We start from the raw sequence: 22,211 nt of genomic DNA on the forward strand, positions 1-22,211 counted from the left end.
GCGTGACTTTGTTATTATAAAAATATAGATTATATCCACTTAAATATTTCAGATGACGTCATGCTCACACAGCACATCTTCTTAAATATATTTGCATTTAATCAAATGGAAACAAAATTAACTTTAATTTGGGGGAAATATGAATTTTGACCCTTTGCGGCCGAGTTGTGGGTTCATCTGGCCGTGCTGCAGGAGACCCCGACAGTTTACTACACAAATCTGTAACTATCATTATTTTCTTCTGCGATCAACTGTTAATATGAGGCCAAAAACTGCCAATCAATAACTTGTATTTATGATGATGACATGATGATATGCAGCTGAGAAAAGAAAAGAAAAGGTTTGATATTCTTACTTATAAATATTACATATAATATTTTTTGTTTATTAGCAGCAGTTAAAAACTCTTTCATTCCACATTGTACTAATATCTTTACTTATATTGTGTTCATGTATATTCTTATCTTTTTAATTTATATTAAAAATATTTCTTTTCGTTTTATTGTAATGTTTTATATTGCATTTTGTTTTAAACCTTGTCACTGAATTAATCATTTGTCTTTGTGTATGTCTTACCTATGTAATGATAAACTACAAAAAACCCTTGGTTCAATATGATTTAGACTCTACAGGTGAACCAGCTAATGACGAAATAACCAAACCCACATTAGCATGACAGTCATCCGTCATGTTGCCTGAGAGGTTTACAGTTTGTATTTTAAATATGAACCTGTGAGGTCTGCACAGCTGCATGACAAGAACCTGATGGTGTCAAACATCTGCACTGTTTGTATATGTGTGCAGCAGCAGCTCTGTCAAACAGATGGACAACCACATGAGTTGTGATTATCTGAGGCGGCTGCTGTTATCAGCCGCTGGCGTGCAGCCGCCTTACATTAATCCTCATTGAAATATTGCACGAGAGAGAAAATACCTGATAACGTTTTTTGATTAAATATCTATAGGACGGATTAAACACGAGATTTATCTGCACGTTTTACTGTAGGGAAGGTCAGGCCATCACTGTTAGGTCAGGTGGAGCAGCAGACACTGAGATTGTTGAAGGAGCTGTATATAAGTTTTTGCTAATGCTAAATAGCCAGCGTTAGCATTAACAGCTGTTTACTCACCAGTCTAAAAGAAACGTTGAGTTCAGCAACAGATTTGATTCCTTTACTTACCAACAGTTGTCTCCACTGTGGAAGTTAGCATGCTAACCCGCTAGCCCCAGCCCGGTGGGGCCGTCTCGTCAATTTCCGATACCGAGTCACTGTAGCGTCCAGTCTGCCCTGAAGAAGTGGCGCTGCTCAGAGGACGTAGTATGACCTTGTGTCCTGTAACATTATTTTAAAATATTTCTGTATGTTATAATATTACATTCATTCTTTATGGTTCATTTTTTTAAATTAACTTTTACAAGTAATAAAGACATTAAAGCACAACACACCATTGTTTCTATACTTAAAAAACAGACACCCACTTACTTTATTAGCCTTTTCTCCAGCTTTCAGATGCATCTCATGGTCTTCGTTTGCAGATGGACTATGTAAGAAATAAAAGAATTTCAAAATAAACTTAACAAAACAAAGATTTTTTTGTAGTTTAACGACATTTATAAGTACTGGTCAACACGTTACACAACATAAATGATCAGAAAACAAATACAAATTTTGAAAAATCCCTATATTAGAGATATTCCTTTCATATTATTTCCATCTTTTACATCAGTTGTTTATGAAAATTTGATACCACAACCCACTCAAATTTTCCTTGATAATCATTAGTCCTCACAATCAAATGAAATCAAAATATTTCTTAAGTGAAAATCAGTTCTTCGACAACTGATTTTCCTCAAGTGCAGGACGTAATTGGACGCCAAACTCAAACTGCTGAAGTTTACTACCTGTCTCAAACAGAAAGTTTTATAAGACCAGTCAAACTGTCCAGTTGTTTTCTCCTTCTTCCTTAAGGGATGAAGACTGGATTTGTTACATGTGTATGTAATAAAAATGTTGGAATCATAACAAAAGAGAATATCTTGTCGTTCACCAATGACTGTTTAATGACCTAATTCCCTCAGGGGTCAATGAACTGTATTTTGTCACTGACCAGCATCAGATGAACAGAGCTTTCATCAGATTCACACAGAAGCTTACGGAGCCTGATGAAGTCTGTCACTGTCTCCAAACAAAGCCGCAGAAGCTAAAGCTTGATTTTCCACCCAGATCAGACCCAAATCAGCAGAATCTTCACTCACTCTGGTCTAAATCCTCAACACGCCTTCATCCAGGGATTTAAAGAAGCCACCGAACTCTCACAGCTGAATCCTCTTCACTACAGACACACTAACACCCACACAGGTTAAAGACAGAGATGCATAAGCATAAAAGTTCATTATAAGTCATTTTGATAGTTTTGATTTTTATATGATATTGAGAGCTTTTAAAACTAGATTTTGTTTTTTCTCTCCGGCCACAAGAGTGCAAGACACTCTAAAATCTACCAACTCATATCAGTAGTAATAAAAATGAATACTCTGGAGACGAGACAAAACAATCATTAACCGTAAAAGGCGCTAAAAGTTGTGTAACTGCAGCAGTGAGTCTCTCCAAAGTCCACAGGCAGCAGGAATCAGGAAAAAATACGAGTTGAAGAGATGAGTTTGTTCATTTTGGGCCAGCACCAGTTGGTGGGTGGGAAGCCAGTGAGGGATCATGTCTCCACTCACTATAGACCAACACATTCGATGTAACGTGACAGTTCTATACGTGGTGGTAAGGATCACTTTCGATAAAAGAAACAGCTGGATGGAGACGGACTAACTTTACTCTAACACTTCGTCTGCTTCACAACAACAACACTTCCTGTTTCTAAAGGTCACATGCCACTAAACTAACCAATCAGAGATGAGGACTTAGACTGAGGTAAATCAGAGGAAAGCTAGAGAGATTGAATCTGGAGGTTACAGTAACTGTTTTCAAAGACTGGAAATATAAATAATAATTGCATAAACATAGATATGTAAATAATTGACTGTATAAACACTGTAAATATATTTTTGATGAACATGAATTAACATCTTAACCTTACAATCAACAAGGAATGAATTCGGATTGGGAGAACATAAGTCAAAAGACAAAAAAAAGAAAGATACAATAATACGAATATATGACATTAAATTAAAAATATACTGACACGTTCATTCAGTTCATCCTCATTACACGGAAAACTGCCACATACTGGTTAATGTGTGTCTGAAGTAACAGGAAAAGAGATAAAACTACTGCCATGCACCTGCATGATGACACCTTTCATCGACAGTGTGGTGACCTCATCAGCATCCTGGTGTTAGAAAGAGATGAATTGGTTCACTGTGAGTAACAACTTCACCTCATCAGTTTTATGTAAACATGCAATAATATTTTATCACCTCTCCATCCACTATTGTCTGAATTAAAAAGCGACTTTTTATCTTTTTAATCAATCAAGGTTAATCTGAGCTCGCCTGCTTCATTCCAGCAGATGGGATAACTGGACTGAAGGATTATCACTGGAGTAGAAACAGTTTTCTGTCTGAGTAATCACAAAAAAAAACAAAAAGAAAAACAATCATGTTAAACTCAATTACACTGAGGTCAATGATAAAGTCCCTCTCTCCCACCGCTGACAGCATCATCCTGATCAGCTGCAGCGGTTATTAGCCTGTCTGGCTCGAGCCGTTTGGCTGTTGGCCTGCACTCAGTGACCAATGCTGTTGTGGTAAGATGAGAAATGAAAATCTTCTCTCATCTCATCTTATCTCATGTTATCTCATCTCATGTTATCTTTTTTTTGCATGGAGGCAGAGAAAGGTGATAATTGCAAATATCTTTTTATCCCGTTAGCTTAAGATAACAAAGCTCGTTATCCCGAGATAACGAGATATTATCAGGAGAAGGCGATTTTTTGTTATCCTGAGATAACGGGATAATTATCTCGTTTTCCCGAGATAACAAGGTTTGTTTTCTCATTACAATTACTTTGTAAATCAGAGACCAGATGCAGATGGAAACTTCTGGTGCTGTAAACTGAAAATGTCAGGACGATGCATTGATCAACACATCAGAGAATATTTCAATCAAGGGCAGAAATCACATCGTGGTCATGGTTACCGTATGATGCATGAGCGGTGCAGATTATCTGGACTGTGTTACTTGCAAGGTTCAGTCAAAATCGTCTCCTGATATCTCATTATCTCAACAACAAAAAAATAAAATCATTTTTGCCTGATAATATCTCGTTATACTGAAAAATTAAGCCAACACTGAAGAACCAAAACCTGCAGTTCCTCTAACGACCACTAGAGTCTGGCTCCAACAGTGAGTCAGTCCCCATAGACTCCCATGTTAAAATGTCCAACTTTACAGCAGAAATAAATATGTTTACAGCCTGGTACAAAAACTGTTTTGGTCTCTAGAGCTGATTTCCTCCTTCATGACACCTGTTTATATAACTCACCTGTTTACATTTTTATTAAGGCTTAGAGTTATGTATAATTGAGGGCGTGGCCTCTTTGAGTGACAGGTGGGTGAGCGTACGCTTGCCACAAACCAGTATGCACCAAATTCTCAGCCCCACACACACCCCTCCTCTTTCCATATTTGGATTAGCCGGGAGTTAGGGGCGGAGTCAGACGCTGCCAAGATGGCGACGGTGGGGCAGCTCACTCTGAGCTTCAAAACCGCTTTTCAGAAACCTGTGGGTGACATCATGGAGGCTACGTCCATCTTTATCCACATCTTTATGGTTGGAGCTGAGTGAAAGGCTACAGTCACTCAGATAAGAGAAGCTTCAGAGTGAACAACACGTCCAACCTCGAAGTGGACGGACTTCAACAGCAGAAGACCACGTCAGGCTTCACTTCCTGTCACCAGGAACAGAAACCTGAGGCTGCAGTGGACAGACTGGATTAACGTGGCCAGGTCTGATGGATCAGGATTTCTGCTGAGGGTCAGAATCCATGGACCCGACCTGCCTTGAGTCAACAGTCCAGGCTGCTGGTGGTGGTGTAAATGTGTGAGTACATCTCAGTGTAAATGCACTTTCACACTCCCAAACTTCTTCTCAATCTTTCTGTTAATTAAACAAAAACCGTCCAAAGCCTGATCCAGATGTTGTTCCTGACGATGCTGAGACCAATCTAGATCAAAGACTCACACTAACGCGTCCACATTCCAGCTGTCAGGTTCAACATCTGTCTGGAATCGACCCAGCGGGATGCTCGGTGCCCGAGGAGGAGCGGGTGGGATTTGTCCCTGCGGGATTATACTGGCCCGGCGTGCAGACGGCGGCTGTAATTACTCCTCACGTGGCGAGCTGAGTGGGCAGAAATATGAGGACCGGGTCCGAGTGCACAGAGGTGGAGAGGAGGATCATGGGAAGAGCCAGACCTGTCATGACACCACTGATGGAGCCTTGAGTAATCCCACTGCCCTGACTGACACCATGTTTCTCTTCTGTACGAACAACTGCTGCAACTTACACTCACACTACAGATGCTTTACTGAAGGTACAGAAGTATTATCTGCAGTAAATTCTACTCAAAGTGTCTAAAAGTAAAAATGACTGAGTGATTTATTATTATTTTATATGATTATTTTATATTGTTAATCCTGAGGCATCAATGCTTTAGCAGCCTTTTACCGTAGTAGCTGCTCGAGGTGGAGCTGGTTTAACAACTTTACGTTCAAGTAAATTAGTCCAGTGTTTCCCACAACCTAAGGTTTGGGTCCCTCCAAAGGGTCACAAGATAAATCTGAGGGGTCATGAGACGATTAATGGGAAAGAAAAGAATCTAATCTTTGCTTTTTTTTTCTTAAATATAGGATATATTTACCACTTTGCTCCATGAACAGTTATTTAAATGGAATCATTTCAGAAGTTTAGAGGGGAAATCACTCTTTGGTCTTTCTGAAAACCAGACATGAGAAATGTGAGTCCCCAAATAGTCACAGAGTTTTATTCCTCCACGCCGGCGACAGTCAGAGCTGGAGGTATATTGTTTGCGGGTTGTCAGTCCGTCTGTCCTGCTCTTGTGGATACGATAACTCAGTAACGCGACGACGGAACTTCTTTAAAATTGGCAGAAACATTCACTTGGACTCAAGAATGAACCTATTAGAATTTGGTGGTCAAAGGTCAAAAGTTCAAGGTCGCAGTGACTTGTGAATGCAATATATCAGGAACAACTAGCAGGAATTTCATCACTTCTGTCACACTGTGACCTCACAAAACACGTTTTTTTTTGTCCGTAACTCACTAATTCATTCACGAATTTTGACACAATTTAACTCAAATGTCCATAAGGATAAAATGAAGTGACCAAATGGTCAAAGGTCAACTTCACTGTGACATCATAATGTTCCTATAAAAACACTTCTGGCCATTATTGTATACAACTATAAGGCAGTGATTCGAGATGTGTAAGGAGTCATGACACAGGAACCGATGCTGTAGCCTGGATGTTAGAAATACAGAGGTAATGAGTCCAAAGCTCAAGAAAATCTGACTTAATTTATTTCCATAATGAGTTGCAGTGTGTATGGAGATATTCATACAAACGAACAGGGACAGTTAGCTTGTCTCCAGACCTCTGTACTGCCCCACATGTCTGCCTTGTTCATCAATTCAAATATGAATGAAGTGAAACTACAGCTCCATCTCCTGATTATTAACCAACCAGCCCTGTTCCCAATAATATAATAATTGATAAACTCCATCTTGTCTTAACTATATGTCAAATATGGGTTATGTGGTAAATATATCACTATCACTCCTGTGTGAAATCAGCTAATTTGAAACAACTCCTCTCACTTTGTACGAAATGTCTGTTGTCCAGTTGTTGCCATCTTATCCTGAGCTGCTGTGACAAAGCGTGTTTATCGCACCGTGCCAACAGCATCCAACTTCAGCAGAGTGAAAAGCAAAGCCTCTTATGGGATTACAGCTGCAGTCTTTTACTGGGTCAGAGAAGAGAAGAGAAGAGAAGAGAAGAGTCAGGAAAATCATCAAAACAGTTGCGAGACATTTTCCAAATAATGAGAATAATTATTAAGACTTGACTTTACGCTTTAGGAATTACAACTGAACACCTGTTGTGTACACTGTATCAAATGGTCATATTGGGCAAGGAAAGATGAGTTTATTTGTATAGCACCTTTCAACAATAAGGCAATTCAACATGCTTTATATAAGATTAAAAAAACACATTAAAACACATGAATTGAGCCACAGCTGTCAAAACAATACAAATGTCATATCACGGTGTGAACTGTAGGTGGCGACAAAGACCAGATCTCCTTTATAGGCTGATCGACCAGCTGCAGCCCTGAAGAGCCTACAAACCACGCCCCCATACAAACTAGCCACACCCACTACAATACGCTGAACCAGCCCACAAACCATATTTGTAAATTCAAATTCCTTCAGCTTCCTCCAAGGTCATGAAGCTGGGTGTATAATAAAAAAAAGGATATTGCCTTCACAATAAAAGCTTAAAATGAAAAAATCTGTTTCACCCACTACAGGTATCCAGGTAAGAAAGGACAACCCAGGAGGTAAAGCTTACAGTTACTTAACACATAAGTACAATTTACAATTCATCCTCAGCCAGCTCCACCTCCTCTGTGAGTTCCCAGCTAAAACCGACAGGACAGGGGTTAAGCTCCACTACAAACTAGTATCCACTACAATGCTAACTTGTGCACACTTTATTGAATTAACACGTTCCACAGTGACACATTATTTAAGGAACAACCCGTGTCAAACCTTCAGCCTGGCCTGACTGACGACTGGGATTTGACATGAGCGAAGTTTAACCACAGTTGGGGAAGTAAACCGTTTTCTAAAAATACAAACAAACAAATAAAGAAAAGAAGAAATGAAAACTAGTCCATCCAAAGGGCAATACCCACGTCTTTTTGCCTGCTATACCGGCTCACTTGCCAAGGCTGGATAAACAAAAGAAAAAAATAACTGAAATAAACCAAAACCAAACAAAAAAATTCCACAGCAAGAGCAGCTAATGGAGATCTGATGCTCTGCAGGGAAACATGATGAATCTTAAAAACACACAGATTAAAGTGCATATCGATTAATATTAAAACTCCATAGCTACACATCAAAATACCTGGTACGTCGATCTACTTCCTATCTGTGACCTTCGAGAGATGAAGTCGCCAGAGCTGGTCGGGTGTGTGGTAACAGCAGGTTTATTCCTCATCAGCATTCATCTGCATTTATGACAGAACAATAGAAGAGAATGAGTCATCTCCTGTGGACACACAGCGCGTTCTCTGTCTTCTGGCAAATCCTCTGTCACTTTTTAGATTTACCACAATATCAACATCCCCAAAAAATCTACACTCTGCACAAAGTGATCATATAGTCCATGGGCCAGACCAGATATCGGTACCACTCAAGGTGACCAAACTTCCTTAAGATCTATGTCTGTAGATGATATTTTGGTATGATTACCCTTCCTGAGTGGCAGCTGTATCATAGTTATCAGCTCATGAAGTTACCCACCCCCTTCAGAAAATTACATTTTAGACACTGGTGCATATCCTGGTTTAGACTCATGTACAGGACATCTGTCAATGTTTCACAATATTGTCTTTGGTATCATTTTAAAGGGGACCTTTTAAGCTTTCAGTCAAGCTAAGATGTGAATCTTTCTGACCAACATAGAGGTCACTGTAGCTCTTTAAACTATACACAACACACATTTTTGCACAATTTTCGCCTAAATGATATACTATCTTTTAGCCCTGTGCCACAACAGAAACACAAAATACAAAGACTGGAATACTCACAGGACCATAAGGATTCAGGAAATGTATAATATGCCTATACTCTTTCATTGTCAGGGGTGATTGTGAGCCTTAAACTAGAAGGGCATCATTAGGCTCCTATGAAACTATAACTAGACAGCCACTGGTCTTTATCATGCAAATAGAGATAAGGAACCAACTGAGTTTTATAAACAACATTATAAACATAACAATAATGTAAACAAAATGAACTTTGTTATTAATGGGAATATGTCAAGATCTGATTATAGTTAGGCTATCAAGTTCTGTATGTAGAGTGACCAAGTACAGAATCATTACATAATGTCACTCAAACTGCTCGTCTCTCTCGTCATCTGACCCACTGAGTTCGAAGTCGGATTCTGGATCATCCTGCAGTTTTTGGTTGCTGCAAGTCTGTAACTTGCACATGTCTGTGCATGCCAGTCCATTTGATAAGCACGTGCAGCTTGGCATTTTGCATGAACGCACACATTTGCATGTTAGCAGTTCCAAGACTACATCTGGGGCAGGTGGGGAGCGCATCCAGTAAATGGCCAGCTTGTCCTCATCTTCTTTCCATCCATGCTCTGTAGGACTTGGCACCACAGGGTTAGCCTGCAGACTGCTCTTCCAAATGGCTGCCTGATAATTGGCTCGTTCAACATGCAGGAAGAGACAGTCTCTACATGGTGGCAGCTGACTGGACTCGACCTCTCCCCTTTTGGCACAGAAGAGCTGGTAGCGCAGTTGGTTCACCTCACCAGTGCTGCTGTTAGCAGCATACATGTGGCATGTAAACTCCTCAATTCTCTGGAACAGCTCCTCAATCAATGACTGCCCAAGTCCACTGAAGGTTTCTTGGTAGGAAGTGTCCTTCTTCACTATCTTCAGGGCATTCAGCTTCCCCCGGCCAGCGAATGCAATGACAGTGTCACAGCCAGTGAAGGCGTGTAAGCCAATTAGGCTATCACAGAGGCTGTCTCCAATTGAGCTTCAACATCCTGACTCGCAGTGATATGACAGTCATCCCTGACAATGTAGGCTATCTGCCTACCATCAATGCTCCAGCGACACAAATGTCTACTGTCAATGAGGTGCTTAACCAGTCAATAAGCATCATGAGGTGCTTAGGCCTGACAAAAATTGTCTGTGTCTTTGACCAAACCCTGTATGCAAAGGCTGTTGAGATCACATGGAAACATGCTCACAAGTTCCAGAATATCATCATCAGGCTTGGGGAATTTCACACCATCTGCACACTGCTGGCAATAATAGGAAAGCGTTTCAAAGATGCTGGACTAGGAGACCTGTGCATTCAGTCTGGCATAATTGCAGAAGGCTCCATTGCTGGTGTTATGGATGGCCGCAAGTACAACAGGGCAGTGCGACTACACAAGCTCTTGTACACGTATCATGGAACTGTTTGAAGTCTACCGCAAGTTCCTCAGTGGTGGAAACGGCAACCTCTCAAGCTTCTGGATGTCCTATTTGGACATGGTCGAAATTTTGCTGGGGCTCATCCGAGCATCCAGAGAGGGAGACTGGATGCTACACTTGGCAAGCATTCGAGCAAAGATCCCATGGTGCTTTGCATATGACAGGATGAACTACGCACGCTACCTCCCCTACTACTACGCCCAGATGTCTCAGCTGTCCATCACACACCCAGATGTGTACACAGAATTCATGACAGGAGGCTTCTCTGTTCAACTGGGCTCCACCTTCAAACTTCAATTAAAGATGCTGAACGACTGAACTGTCCAGTACAAGAACCTGGCAGGGGGACACCATGTACAGCAGTGGAGAACTTTTCTGTGCAGTCTTTCCAACAAGACCAGTCTCATCAAGTTTCTGGTGGAAGAGTGGAAACTCCCACAATACAGAGATGGGCTGCATGGCAAGGTGTTGTACGTTACCTGTGAGGAAACCTGCTACAGGTTGACAGATGATGGGTGTGAAGAAGTAGTAGAGCTGCACTCCACACATGAAGAAGCTGACACACGCCTGCTCCTGCATGCATCGGATGCCACAAACACAAGGCTCAAAAGCAGTCATCGTCACAGCTGAGGACACAGATATCATGGTCCTTTGTCTTGCCTTTCAGAAGGACATCACCTGTCCCATCTACCTGAAGTGTGGGACACAGAACCGCACACGATTTGTGGACATCAGCAATATTCCAAATCCACAAAGAAAAAGTGCAGAAATATAAAATAATACAAAATACAATAAAAATAATATAAAATATGAACAAATGTATAATCACTAATATTTCTCAAACAGACTGTTACGTTTTTTTTTTTGTTGTTTTCTTCATTCTATAACAATGTGACTTCATTATATTATAAAACACAAAATATTACCATACTCTGTAGAGTGACTGTAATATACCTTAATTCATGACAACAGAGTAGAATGGTCACTGCGCATGCTCTGTCTGAAAAGACGTTATTACGTATTACGTTAACGTTAGCTAGCTTAAGTGGAGGGATTTATTTTCCGGCAGTAAAACACATAAAAAATAATAGTTGACTTAATAAAACCATGGCGAAATTTAATATAAAACTAATAATATTCACCCTGACCAAGCCAGCTCAATTTTCACGTACTTTTCAGACTTATAAACATTATTTTGTCCACAGCTACTCAGACTCATTAGCTCGCAGCAAATCCTCCGTCGCTTTGACTGTTACCCATAATCCTTTGCCATAACTGCTTTGCTCCGTAATGCGGATGCAGATTTACGACAGTGGGTGGCATTGATGTCCCATTTAGCGGGATTTAACCGGAACCTTTTTATAATAATAATAATAATTATTATTATTAATATTATCTATCTATCTATCTATCTATCTTTCTATCTATCTATCTATCTATCTAAATTAGCCTGTATTCAGGTGGTGAAATAATAAATCATTTAAAAAACAATAAAAAAAAACAAGTATGTTGTATTATGTATTATTTATGGATTTGTTTTTATATTCCTCGCTTTTTTTTTAACATATGTTCTTATTATTTTACATTTAGCATATCCTTGTATTTATCTACTTGTTTATTTATCCACCTCTAAATTTTCCTCTCCATCAAATATTTAAAACCTTTTAAACCTTTATTTTGAAAAGAAAAAAAGGTAGTGTTTGCTGTATCCGCTCACATCATCCAGGTGTTTACCAGATAAACAGGTTGATTTACCTGTCGTTTGTCTACTCTGACTCTCATTACACACACACACACAGACACACATACAGAAGGAAGGAAGGAAGGAGGATCATTATGTGTGTGACTAATCACTGACCGAGAGTTTTCTGTGGAACCATTGAACAAGAACCGGGAACTTGAAAAAAAAATTCCCCGTGTCATTACGAAAACTTGGGCGTTGTGATGAAGGCTCGCTGTGTTTTTATTCATTAAACGTCGGCCTCTGAGTGTTGAGAGGGAAGCCGGACCCGAGCTGGTGCTGGACGGACGGTGAGGAAGCCTGAAATCATGCGGCGGCTGCACGGCGCCTTCACCGCCCAGCTTCTCCTGGTCTGCGCAGTTTCTGCTGTGATTGGTGAGTAAATTCAACTTTAATACTTTTATTATAAGACATATTACAGAACATGTTGGCAGCGGTGGAAGAAGTTCTCAGATCCTTGTATCATAGTCTAAAATCCTCCAATACAAGTAAAAGTCATGAATACAAAATGTTACTAAGTCAAAGTGTTATCAGGTAAATTTTGCTGAATGGATCCTTTACATTATTATAGAATAATATGTTTTTTTCATTATATGTAAGAGTATATTATTATTGTATTTTGTCAAAGTGGAGTCAATTTTACACTTTAGTCTTTGACAAAATTGAATTATTTACTATTGGGGAGATAAATAATGTAGTATTGTATCATATGATACAAACATATTATGTTGAGGAATAAAAAAAGTTCAATATTTCGCTCTGAAATGTAGTGGAATAAAAGTATAATGTAGCATAAATCAGAATCAGAGTCCGGTTTATTGCCCAGGAGGTTTTCACATAGGAGGAGTTTGCGTTGGTGTTTAAGTGAATAACAATAAACATAGAAAGAAGAAGAAATAGAAATAGAAATAGAATTTATTTCCAATAAAATATTTATAATAAAATGTGAAAAAATATTATAAAAGATATATATAAAAAATAATACAAATATGCACAATGTGCAATATGAATGGGGGAAAATACATTTCACCAGTAGAATATTTGTTTAGCTAAAACATGAATATAAAAAGAAAATATTAGGTTGTTTTGTGTTCGTTTCCAATAATATTGATTTTTTTTTTTTAAAAAGTAAAATTTGAAATGAACTTTAACTCATGTTGCAACACAGAGTTCACAACAGCTTCCGTCTGTGACGTAGGTATGGATGAATTAAAGTATGTGAGTGGGTGGCTGTTGTTGTCTATAGAAGCAAGCCCAAACCAAACTGAACACACAGACGGTGTGGAGGCCATGAGGATAGTTTGAGAGAACAACAGGAGAGTACAACCTGTGGCCCCTCCCCCTCTCAGGTGACCTCATCCACCCACCCCCCACCCCCCCATCAGGTCTCATAGGCTCTGCCATTGGCACAGATTCAGGTTGTATCTGTAGGAGAACATTATTCATTCATTTATTCATTCATTCATTCATTCATTCATTCATTCATTCATTCCATATCACAGAATCTGATTACTGCTGGAATATTTCAGCAAATTTTAACATTTTTCTTTATTTAAACAGGTAGTTTCAGGCTCTGTGAGACCTGTGTGCAGGAAGAAGCACAGAAACACACAGAAACACACAGTTTATATTCACGAAACTGTGGTTCCACATTAAAACAATTAGCAGAAAAATTCAGAATGCTTGAGCCGTTATTTTACCTTTATCAAAGCTGCAAAACCTGTAACTTCATTTGAACAGAAGTGTCAGACACATGAGGCAGAATGTTTTTAATCCAAACACGTGCATTAGTTTATTGGAGAGTATTCAAAATCTTTCTTAAATTTTTGTTTAACAATTTCAAAACTTCTTTAAAGAATTTCTGGATCTGCACCATGAAACAAAATCACAAGTTCCTCGTCCTGCTGGAGGATTTTCCACCAGATTAAACAGAAACGGTTTCACATGTTTCAGACACAGACAGAAAAAACACGACTCTAAGGTTTTAACCCGTGGAGACATTACTCCTCTGAAATGTGAGGATCTGCTGCTTTTATCTGTTTCATCATATCACAAACTGAATTCTTTGTCTTTGCTTGACTGTTGGAAACATGAAAGGAGAAATGAAACAAATGTATTGGTCGATTACATTAGAGGTCAAACTCTGGGACAGCTGTAGACTTGTGGGTGGAGGAATCTGTGTGATACTGTGATGCTTGTAAAACATCTGAGGAGAGTTATAGATGTTCAGGGTCCATCTGTGGTTATCTTCACTTTAATAAGTAGCCAGACAGTGTTTCTGTGTCTCTGAACCTGGAGTTTAAATCACTGCTGAGCAGCTGACTCGTGCATCTTTCTCACTTCATTATTTTAAAAAGGATGTGGAGAGTTTCTGGATGTTCCTGCCTCTTTCTGGGTAGATGTAGATGTGATGTGGTTTCTGTGTGGTCAGACTTCACAGGAGGTATTACTACATGTTGGGGAAAAAACAAAAAGATTCTCTTGTCTGGAGATGAGCATTGTCTGAGTTCTCATTTCCCTGCTCGTCTCTGAGCCGCCGCATGCTCTGGAGTTTCTTACCCTTTACAGACTCTGTGATAACTCCCCAATCAAAGAGCAAAGGTCAAAACGAGGAACATTTCGATGTGTTTACAGATTCCAAAGAAAGGCAAAGTCCTATTTATCTTCAGCCTCAATCAAGTTTATTAGATAAGAGCTCATGATAAACGACTTACACCAGCTGACACGGTGTATTTCAGATTAATCAGACTGCTATATTCAGGAAGCTCAACTTAAATGAAACACCTGTGGAAAGTTATAGTAAGGATATACCTGCACACCACATGGTCAAAAGTATGTGGACACATGTCCAGTTAACAGGAAATCTTAATGTAACAGCTTACAGTGATATTTTAGACCAACCAACCGATTAACCAGCCAGCCAACCAAACAACCAACCAACCAACCAACCATCCAACCAATTAACCAAACAAATTAACCAGCCAGCCAACCATCTAACCAATTAACCAACCAGCCAACCAACCAACCAACCATCCAACCAATTAACCAACCAATTAACCAGCCAACCAACCAATTAACCAGCCAGCCAACCATCTAACCAATTAACCAAACAACCAACCAACCAACCAGCCAACCAACCAACCAACCAACCAACCATCCAACCAATTAACCAACCAACCAACCAACCAACCAGCCAACCAACCAACCAACCAACCAACCAACCAACCAACCAACCAACCAACCATCCAACCAATTAACCAACCAGCCAACCAATTAACTAGCCAACCAAACAGCCAACCACCCAATAAACCAACCAATTAACCAACCAACCAACCAATTAACCAGCCATCCAGCCAACCGGATGAAGTGATGTTTACAGCTGGTGTTTGAGCACCAGGTGTCATCAGTATGGAGACACTTTTCACACCTTTTCTGCCTGAACAGTGATCAGTTATTTCATCTTGGTTCCCTGGACTCGGAATCGGCTCTCTGCTGTTTTTTTCAAAACAACTCTTGTTGTCTACGTTAACCATCTTATGAGGCTCTTTGATGAACAGTCATGTCTGCGTCCTTTTAAAAACAGGTGAGGCAGTAACAGAGGGCTGATGGCTGCTGGAATGCTGAACAACCAGAGTTCTGTTTTTTATCCACCTGCATTCGTTTCCCGGTTGCTGCCAACAAACTCTCACCACACTGATAATGCCGTGGTGTCAAACATATGCTTCACCCTTTGTCCCACATCACAAACAAGGGCGTGCTCAGTGGAAGGCTCACACGCCTTCCCCATGATCGCAAATCTATGTTGTTTGTTCCTGCAGGGTTTATATTTAGCAGCGTCGCTTTTGTGGCTTTTTGTGAGTCAGCCTAGGTGAAGGTGGAGTTTATTGGGTTCACAGTATCTGGTCGTGATATCACTTAAAGAAAATGAGTCAAATACTTATAAAATTTAAAAAAAAAAAAAAAAAGCCTCCATCATCATGTTTTTCTTTCTTACTGAGTCACTCTGAAAGCCTCAGGGTTATTCCACATCATCTGAGCCCTTATCATTTAATCAGTCACTAATGAAGAAACTACCATGGAGGTGGAGTTGGCTCACTGAACATCTGAACATTTAAACACAGGATCCTGAAGCTGTTCCAACAATTCAACAAGCTCAGATCGACGGTTGAAATACTTAAAGACAAAATAAGTACAATTACATATCAACTTGAAATGGCAGCACTAACGATAATAATAAATTACTTCCACTCACTTCATTCATGCCACCACTGTCTCTTTCTTCACCTTCAGGGTCTTAAACAGGAATCTAATGAAACACAATACAAATAAACATTCAAAAGCCATGCAACAGTAAAATACTAACCAAATAAGCGCTATAATATTAACCAAGTAAAATAACATGAGGTTTGAAAAGACGTTTTAGTTGTTTTCCATTTTCTCTGTGTCAAGTATTTTAATCAGAAAACATCGTATTATTTGACCGAGCTGTCCGGCCTCAATCAACATATTTTCATTATCAATACATCTGACATCTTGAATAATCAGTGTTTAGTTTAGAAAATGTCACAGTGTCTCGTGGTTTAAGGTTATGATGCTGATCATTATCGGTTTGAATAATACCTGCGTACTGTTTATTCACGGGTCTTCTCTTGTTTCCTAGTTGTAGTTCCTTCTCCAACAAACGTGACTTTGAGCTGCCAGAATCTGAAAACCACAGTCAGGTGGGAATACAGCGAACAGCAACCACAAACCAGCTTCGAGGTGCTCATCATATCATCTGAGGGGTAAGACACATCAAATTATTCATTCATATTTCAGTTGTTTATCTTTTTTTAATCTATATTTAATTTGCAGTTTGTTAAATGTCTGTAAAGTGTTAAAGTGCTGTAAATAATAATAAGTCGAAATAGAAAAGAGCACAAAATGTGAATTAATAGATTATAATTATGATCATGGACTGTTTTAGTAATGACAGCTTCAAAATAGGTTTGGGCTGATATTTAATGGTAACGAATATCTTGTCGCCAAATGCAATATATTTGAAAATATCAATTTTTGTTTTTGCAGTTTCCTGCTGCCAAGTCCAACCCTCATTTCACTGCTTTGCTTTCTGTACATTGTTCTTTGGCATGTGACAAATAAAACCTTGAACCGCAACATCACTTATACATGAAAAATAAAATACAATAATATGACAATTTTTAAAATCCTCCAAAACAAACCAACAAAAAAAACAACATAATTAAAGCTAAAACCAATGAGTCTAATACAACAGTCCCAGTCTGTGGTGGGTTCGACGGATTCTTCATTATCTTTGTATCAGTGTGTCGTCACTTGTAGGATCAACCTGCTGTTTCTTTCTTGTCATTGAAGGCGCCAGAAGAATGAAACCACAGACCATCAGTATGATCTGAGCCCTTTCATCTGGGAATCTGAGCAGCGCTACGAAGGCTACTACTCTGTCAACGTCACGGCCGTACAGGGAGGCAGGAAGTCCGCGCCGGCCAAGTCTCAGTCGCTCAGCTTTAATGAGGTCAAGCCGGCTCATGTAAAATGTAAGTCGTGTAGAGGCAAACGTGGTTATTCTAATGTTCTGGAGTCTAATTCAAGTTGGAGGTTTGAGTTTTAAAATGTCTGAGATAAAACTTTGAGCTCTCTGTGCAGGTGAATTAGATTTCCCTCCTGTGAGTCTGACTGAAGGCGGCTCCGGAGCCACAGTCAGTTTCTACAATCCCGTCCACTTCTACAAAGAGCTGCAGACGGCCACCAAGCAGAACAATGTTGTCTTCAGGTTCACAGTCTTAAACATCACAGTAAGTCCAGTAACCTCCGAGCATCCACATCGAGTTCACAGCTTGACTGGGACGGGGACCTGAAAATTAAACTGAGACAATCAGCAAATAAATTCTCTGTCCATGAAATAATTACTTAATTGACTAATTGATTCAGCCCTAGATTCATCCTCTGGGGAGACTGAATATGCTCAGTAATAGTAATCAGTATCATAATAATATTATTGTGTGTGATATTAATTGTCCGTGTTGTGTGACCTTCAGGGAAAACTGGGGACTGCAGATTGCAGACTGGAAAATACGATTTGCAGATATGATTTCTCATTCCCTGAGGGTGTGGACGAGTGTGTCTCGCTGGACGGAGAGCTGTTTGACAGGAATTTTATAAATTCTGTCAAGTTCAGACAGACGTCCCCCGTCTGCGTCACTGAATCAGCTGGTAAGTCTGGACTGGGAGGGTTTCAGTAACCTGCGTGGTGCATCAACGTGCATGTCTGAACATGCAAATGAACGGAAAGGACACATCTATTAACAGGAAGTAGTAGTTAGTGGACACATAAAGGGTAGAGGAAGAAAAATGAGCAGTTGTAGATAATCACTGAACTGACTGGTGATCAGCTCTGTGATGTAGGATCAATAAACTCATGTTGCAGTTAAGATCCGGCAGAGGAACCGTCAGTTTGTTTTTAACTGACTTTAAACACGTCTGTAAGTTTAAGACCAAGATGAGGAGAAAATCTTTGCGACTGAAGTGAACATTTTAAGGAGAAGTCTTAAGGGTGTTTGTTTATGTGTTTTTATTTTAAGGACTTTAACCCTCTGAGGTTGACAGATGTTTCTATTAATTTATTTCTATTAGTTATTATTATTTCTATTAATTCATTAATTATCCATTCCTATTGATATCTTTGCAACAGCACTGCGTAGAAACTTTCATTTTCTTGTGAGATCATACGTGACTCAGCCTCTAAACAACACTGTAGGCATTTATTATCCACTGTTTTACTCACATATTGCTGTATTTGTATGAACCTATAGATTCTGCAGAAAACATTTCACAACATTTCTTCAAGCTTTCATCTGTTTGCTCTACGACAGGAAGAAGCCTCATTATAGAAAGAGCTGAGATAGTTCTGAAACTTGTGATATAAAACACTTGGGTTTTATGTTTTTATGCAAGAACCCTTTAAAATGTGAATTAAAGAAATAACGTAGGAATCGAAAGGTGTTTTGTGCCGTCGGCCCCAGACTCTTTGCTGCGTGTCACTCTGCACCGTCCTGTCAAACAAAGGCACAAGAATGACTTTAAACTAAAATAAAATAAAATAAAAGAACACCTTTGCTCAATATTTTTTTTCTTTCATTGCAGAGGTTCACATGGTAACGCTCACCATACTGCTGTGTGTTTTTATCATCATCATCATTTTGGCAGCAATTGCCATCTATAAAGTGAGGGCCTATCTGAATGAGAAATCCATTCACCCCACATTCCTGGTAAGATGTCAGATTGGAGAAAAATAAAATAATCAATAGTGATTCTGCTGTTTTCCATCTTTGTGACGGCTGTTCTCTGTCCCTGTCTCCTCAGAAGTTTATCCCCTCTGACAAGAGGTACGTCTTTAAGACCAACGAAGAAAACATTTCTCCACTGGTGGTCGAGGACAACTCATACAGCTCAGAGGAGGAGGGCGGTACACCAGAGGACCACCGGGGCGGCGGCGGCTGCGGCGGCGGCGGCAGGAGCAACGGATCAGACCAACTGACAGCGGGATACGGGGGCGGAGACCTTCTGGAGGACAGCAGCCAGGAGCCGGATACAGCAGACGAGGACTCTGCAGACGACTCTGTGAAAACAGAGTGTGTTATGATAGAGGAGGAGGAGGAGGAGGAATGGGAAGTGAGGGTGGGAGCATATGACTGCGCACACAATATACCTGACACAGGTGACGAACAGGTGAACGTGGTTTACACCCAGAGATGAAACAGCTGACAGAGTCTTGGTTTGGGACTAACGCCCGGCTCTGTGCACCGAGAGGAGCTGGAGCAGTGGATGAACACGGGTCGCTGACCTGCACACACTCCTCCTGAACAACGTGGAGCACGACCTTTCACCTAAGCCACATTTATTCAACCTTTTTAAAGGGACAGTTCGAGTTATTTGACGTGGGGTTGTGTGAGGAAGTCCCGCAGAGTCGGTGTGTTACCTGCAGCGGATTCTGTTCAGCTCGCGATGATGTGTGGGCGGAGCCAGCCGGAAAAACGTGTTTTAGACACGTTTTTAAACCGCCCACCGGAACAATCCAATATCCGTTTAAATGTAAACATTTTTTCAACCGTATTCCTACACCACAAGCGCATCGCACTGTGTTACGCCGCTTTCTGACTCACTCAGCTGACGTGCATAATACAGGAGAGAGAGAGATAAGATAGATGGCTGGAAATATTCCTCATGACGTTTCATTTAAACAGATATTGGATCGTTTCGCTGGGCGTTTTTTATTTTTTTAAAAGTGTCTTAAAACGTGTTTCTTCTGACGGCCCCGCTAGTGTACCGGTGCTCCTGCTGCTCCTCAATACTGGCAGCGTGCGGCTCTGAATCTACTGCAGGTATCACCATGACAACGCATGACCACCTGTCTCGTCAAATAACCCCAACTGTCCCTTTTGAGGTGTTTGTAAAGAAGCTGTTGACGCTGCTGTTTGTCTCAGGGAAAGAAAGCGGTGATCTGTCAGTCACCTCAGGCAGGTCGCCGGACCTCTTCATAACCCCACAGGGACGTTTTCATTTGAAGTTGTATAATGACTTTGTTGGTTCTTTATCTTATTTTCCCGTACCGGCTCAAACTGGCAGTTGTTTATGTATTTTAATCCGTCTTCTGTACAGTTTTTTAAATGGACAGTTCACCCAAAAAAAACATACACACTAAATACATTTTCTCACTTGTTTCAAGTGGCATTTAATCATGTAGATGGTTTGGTTTTTATTAGCCTTGGTTTACGATCTCTGGCACCATGTTGACACAGACTGTTGCTGTGGTTCTGATGGTCACAGACTTGACTTATAAAATAATGTTGGACACAGAGCAGACTGTTTTCAGAGGGACTATTTTTTCAGTAGAAAGTAGTTCCAGAGAAAACTGTAAATGTGTTTATGCAAACAGATTCTGATTAAACTCGGTTGTTGAGGTGGAAACGAGATCGAGACAAAGATCTCAAAACTCAGACAAACAAAAACCCAAAGGATCTACACGACACTAGAGGTGAATAAGAAAATGTTTTAACTGGCATTAGTTTGAACTGTCGCTTTAAGACTCGTACATGTTGTTGAAGTCGTAAAATGAAGCTGAGCACCTTTTACCTCCTGGACTTTAAACTCCCTGCAGCGTCATAAACACTCCAGTCTCACCCACAGCTCCACGCCTCGTAGAAACCTGCGACCTGCTGAACTGGCCTGATCACTGAGCGGGTTTTTCTGCTTTGCCTCACAGGGTTGGATTTGTTGGAAACTTCAGGGCTGCTCATATTTTTAATGCTGTTTTTTTCATTTTTTTTTAATCCATTTTTTTTATGAAACTGCATTTTGTTCAATTATCAATCACAATAAAATTGTTTTTTTTTTTAGGTTTAAACACCAAAAAAACACCAAATGGCTTTATACTTTTTACACGTTTACACTGAATAAACACAGTGACCAAGAATGTCAGATTATTTTACCAACGCCAGAAGTGATTTTTACAATAAAATATAAATATAAAATCTTCCTCTGTCAACTGATGCTTGTTTACATGAGGAGGGAAAGTCGATCTCAGATCAACTAGAATCACCGTCCTCTGGTTGTTTCCTCCAAGTCGCAGGACATGTGGTCGAACTCTCTCTCTCCTTCCTGAGTTACAGTGTTTTTACACTGTTCTGCTGTCACAGTGAAGTTGGATATAAAATGTTATCACTTCAACGCACAGCAACGTAAGATAACACAGAGAGACAGACAGGAAAGTCAGGGAGGGAGAGAGAGAGACAGACAGAGAGAGAGAGACAGAGACAGACAGACAGAGACTGTATGATGTTAAATGATTGTACATAAATGTATTTATCTTAAAATCTAAATCTGCGTCAATATTCAACGTTTAATTATTATTGCATTATATGTGTATTATTATAATCTGTAAACTGCTTTGGCAGAAACATGTTCTTGTTCATGCTAATAAAGCTTTTTCTGGAGCGAGAGACACACACACACTTTGTGTTGTAGGACTGAATTTGTAGCACGTTTGTTTATTTGCATGTGTTTTCTTCAGTTGCAGTGCGTTGAGCTTCAGGGCCACCGTACATTTGAGTCCAACTGTGTCGTACTTGGTGAATGAATTTGGGAGAGTGTATCCTGATATATCGCATTCACAAGAACGCAACGTC

General features: G+C 40.0%; 1 protein-coding gene across 2 annotated transcripts; it reads left to right on the forward strand.

Annotated features, from left to right (window-relative positions):
• The first annotated feature begins 12,084 nt into the window (after positions 1-12,084).
• Positions 12,085-22,031, forward strand: LOC111238244. 2 transcript variants are annotated; one of them, XM_022767664.1, is made up of 7 exons: positions 12,085-12,384; positions 16,670-16,793; positions 17,383-17,564; positions 17,674-17,822; positions 18,066-18,240; positions 19,171-19,295; positions 19,390-22,031. In XM_022767664.1, the coding sequence occupies exons 1-7, from the start codon at positions 12,318-12,320 to the stop codon at positions 19,780-19,782; spliced, it is 1,215 nt and encodes a 404-aa protein (XP_022623385.1). In that variant the 5' UTR covers positions 12,085-12,317; the 3' UTR covers positions 19,783-22,031. The 2 variants fall into 2 exon arrangements, with proteins under 2 accessions (XP_022623385.1, XP_022623386.1); XM_022767665.1 differs by having other exon boundaries at positions 16,676-16,793.
• The last annotated feature ends 180 nt before the right edge of the window (positions 22,032-22,211 follow it).

Source organism: Seriola dumerili, unplaced genomic scaffold (assembly GCF_002260705.1).
Source record: "Seriola dumerili isolate Sdu_G_001 unplaced genomic scaffold, Sdu_1.0 BDQW01001246.1, whole genome shotgun sequence".
In the NCBI taxonomy this organism is placed as follows: Eukaryota; Metazoa; Chordata; class Actinopteri; order Carangiformes; family Carangidae; genus Seriola; species Seriola dumerili.

Bases quoted from the DNA above. Each gene is read 5' to 3' on its own strand.
- LOC111238244 (XM_022767664.1), top strand. From the start codon at position 12,318: ATGCGGCGGCTGCACGGCGCCTTCACCGCCCAGCTTCTCCTGGTCTGC. The intron at 16,794-17,382 runs GTAAGACACATC...TTGTCATTGAAG, and splicing joins CTCATCATATCATCTGAGGG to GCGCCAGAAGAATGAAACCA. The intron at 17,565-17,673 runs GTAAGTCGTGTA...CTCTCTGTGCAG, and splicing joins CAAGCCGGCTCATGTAAAAT to GTGAATTAGATTTCCCTCCT.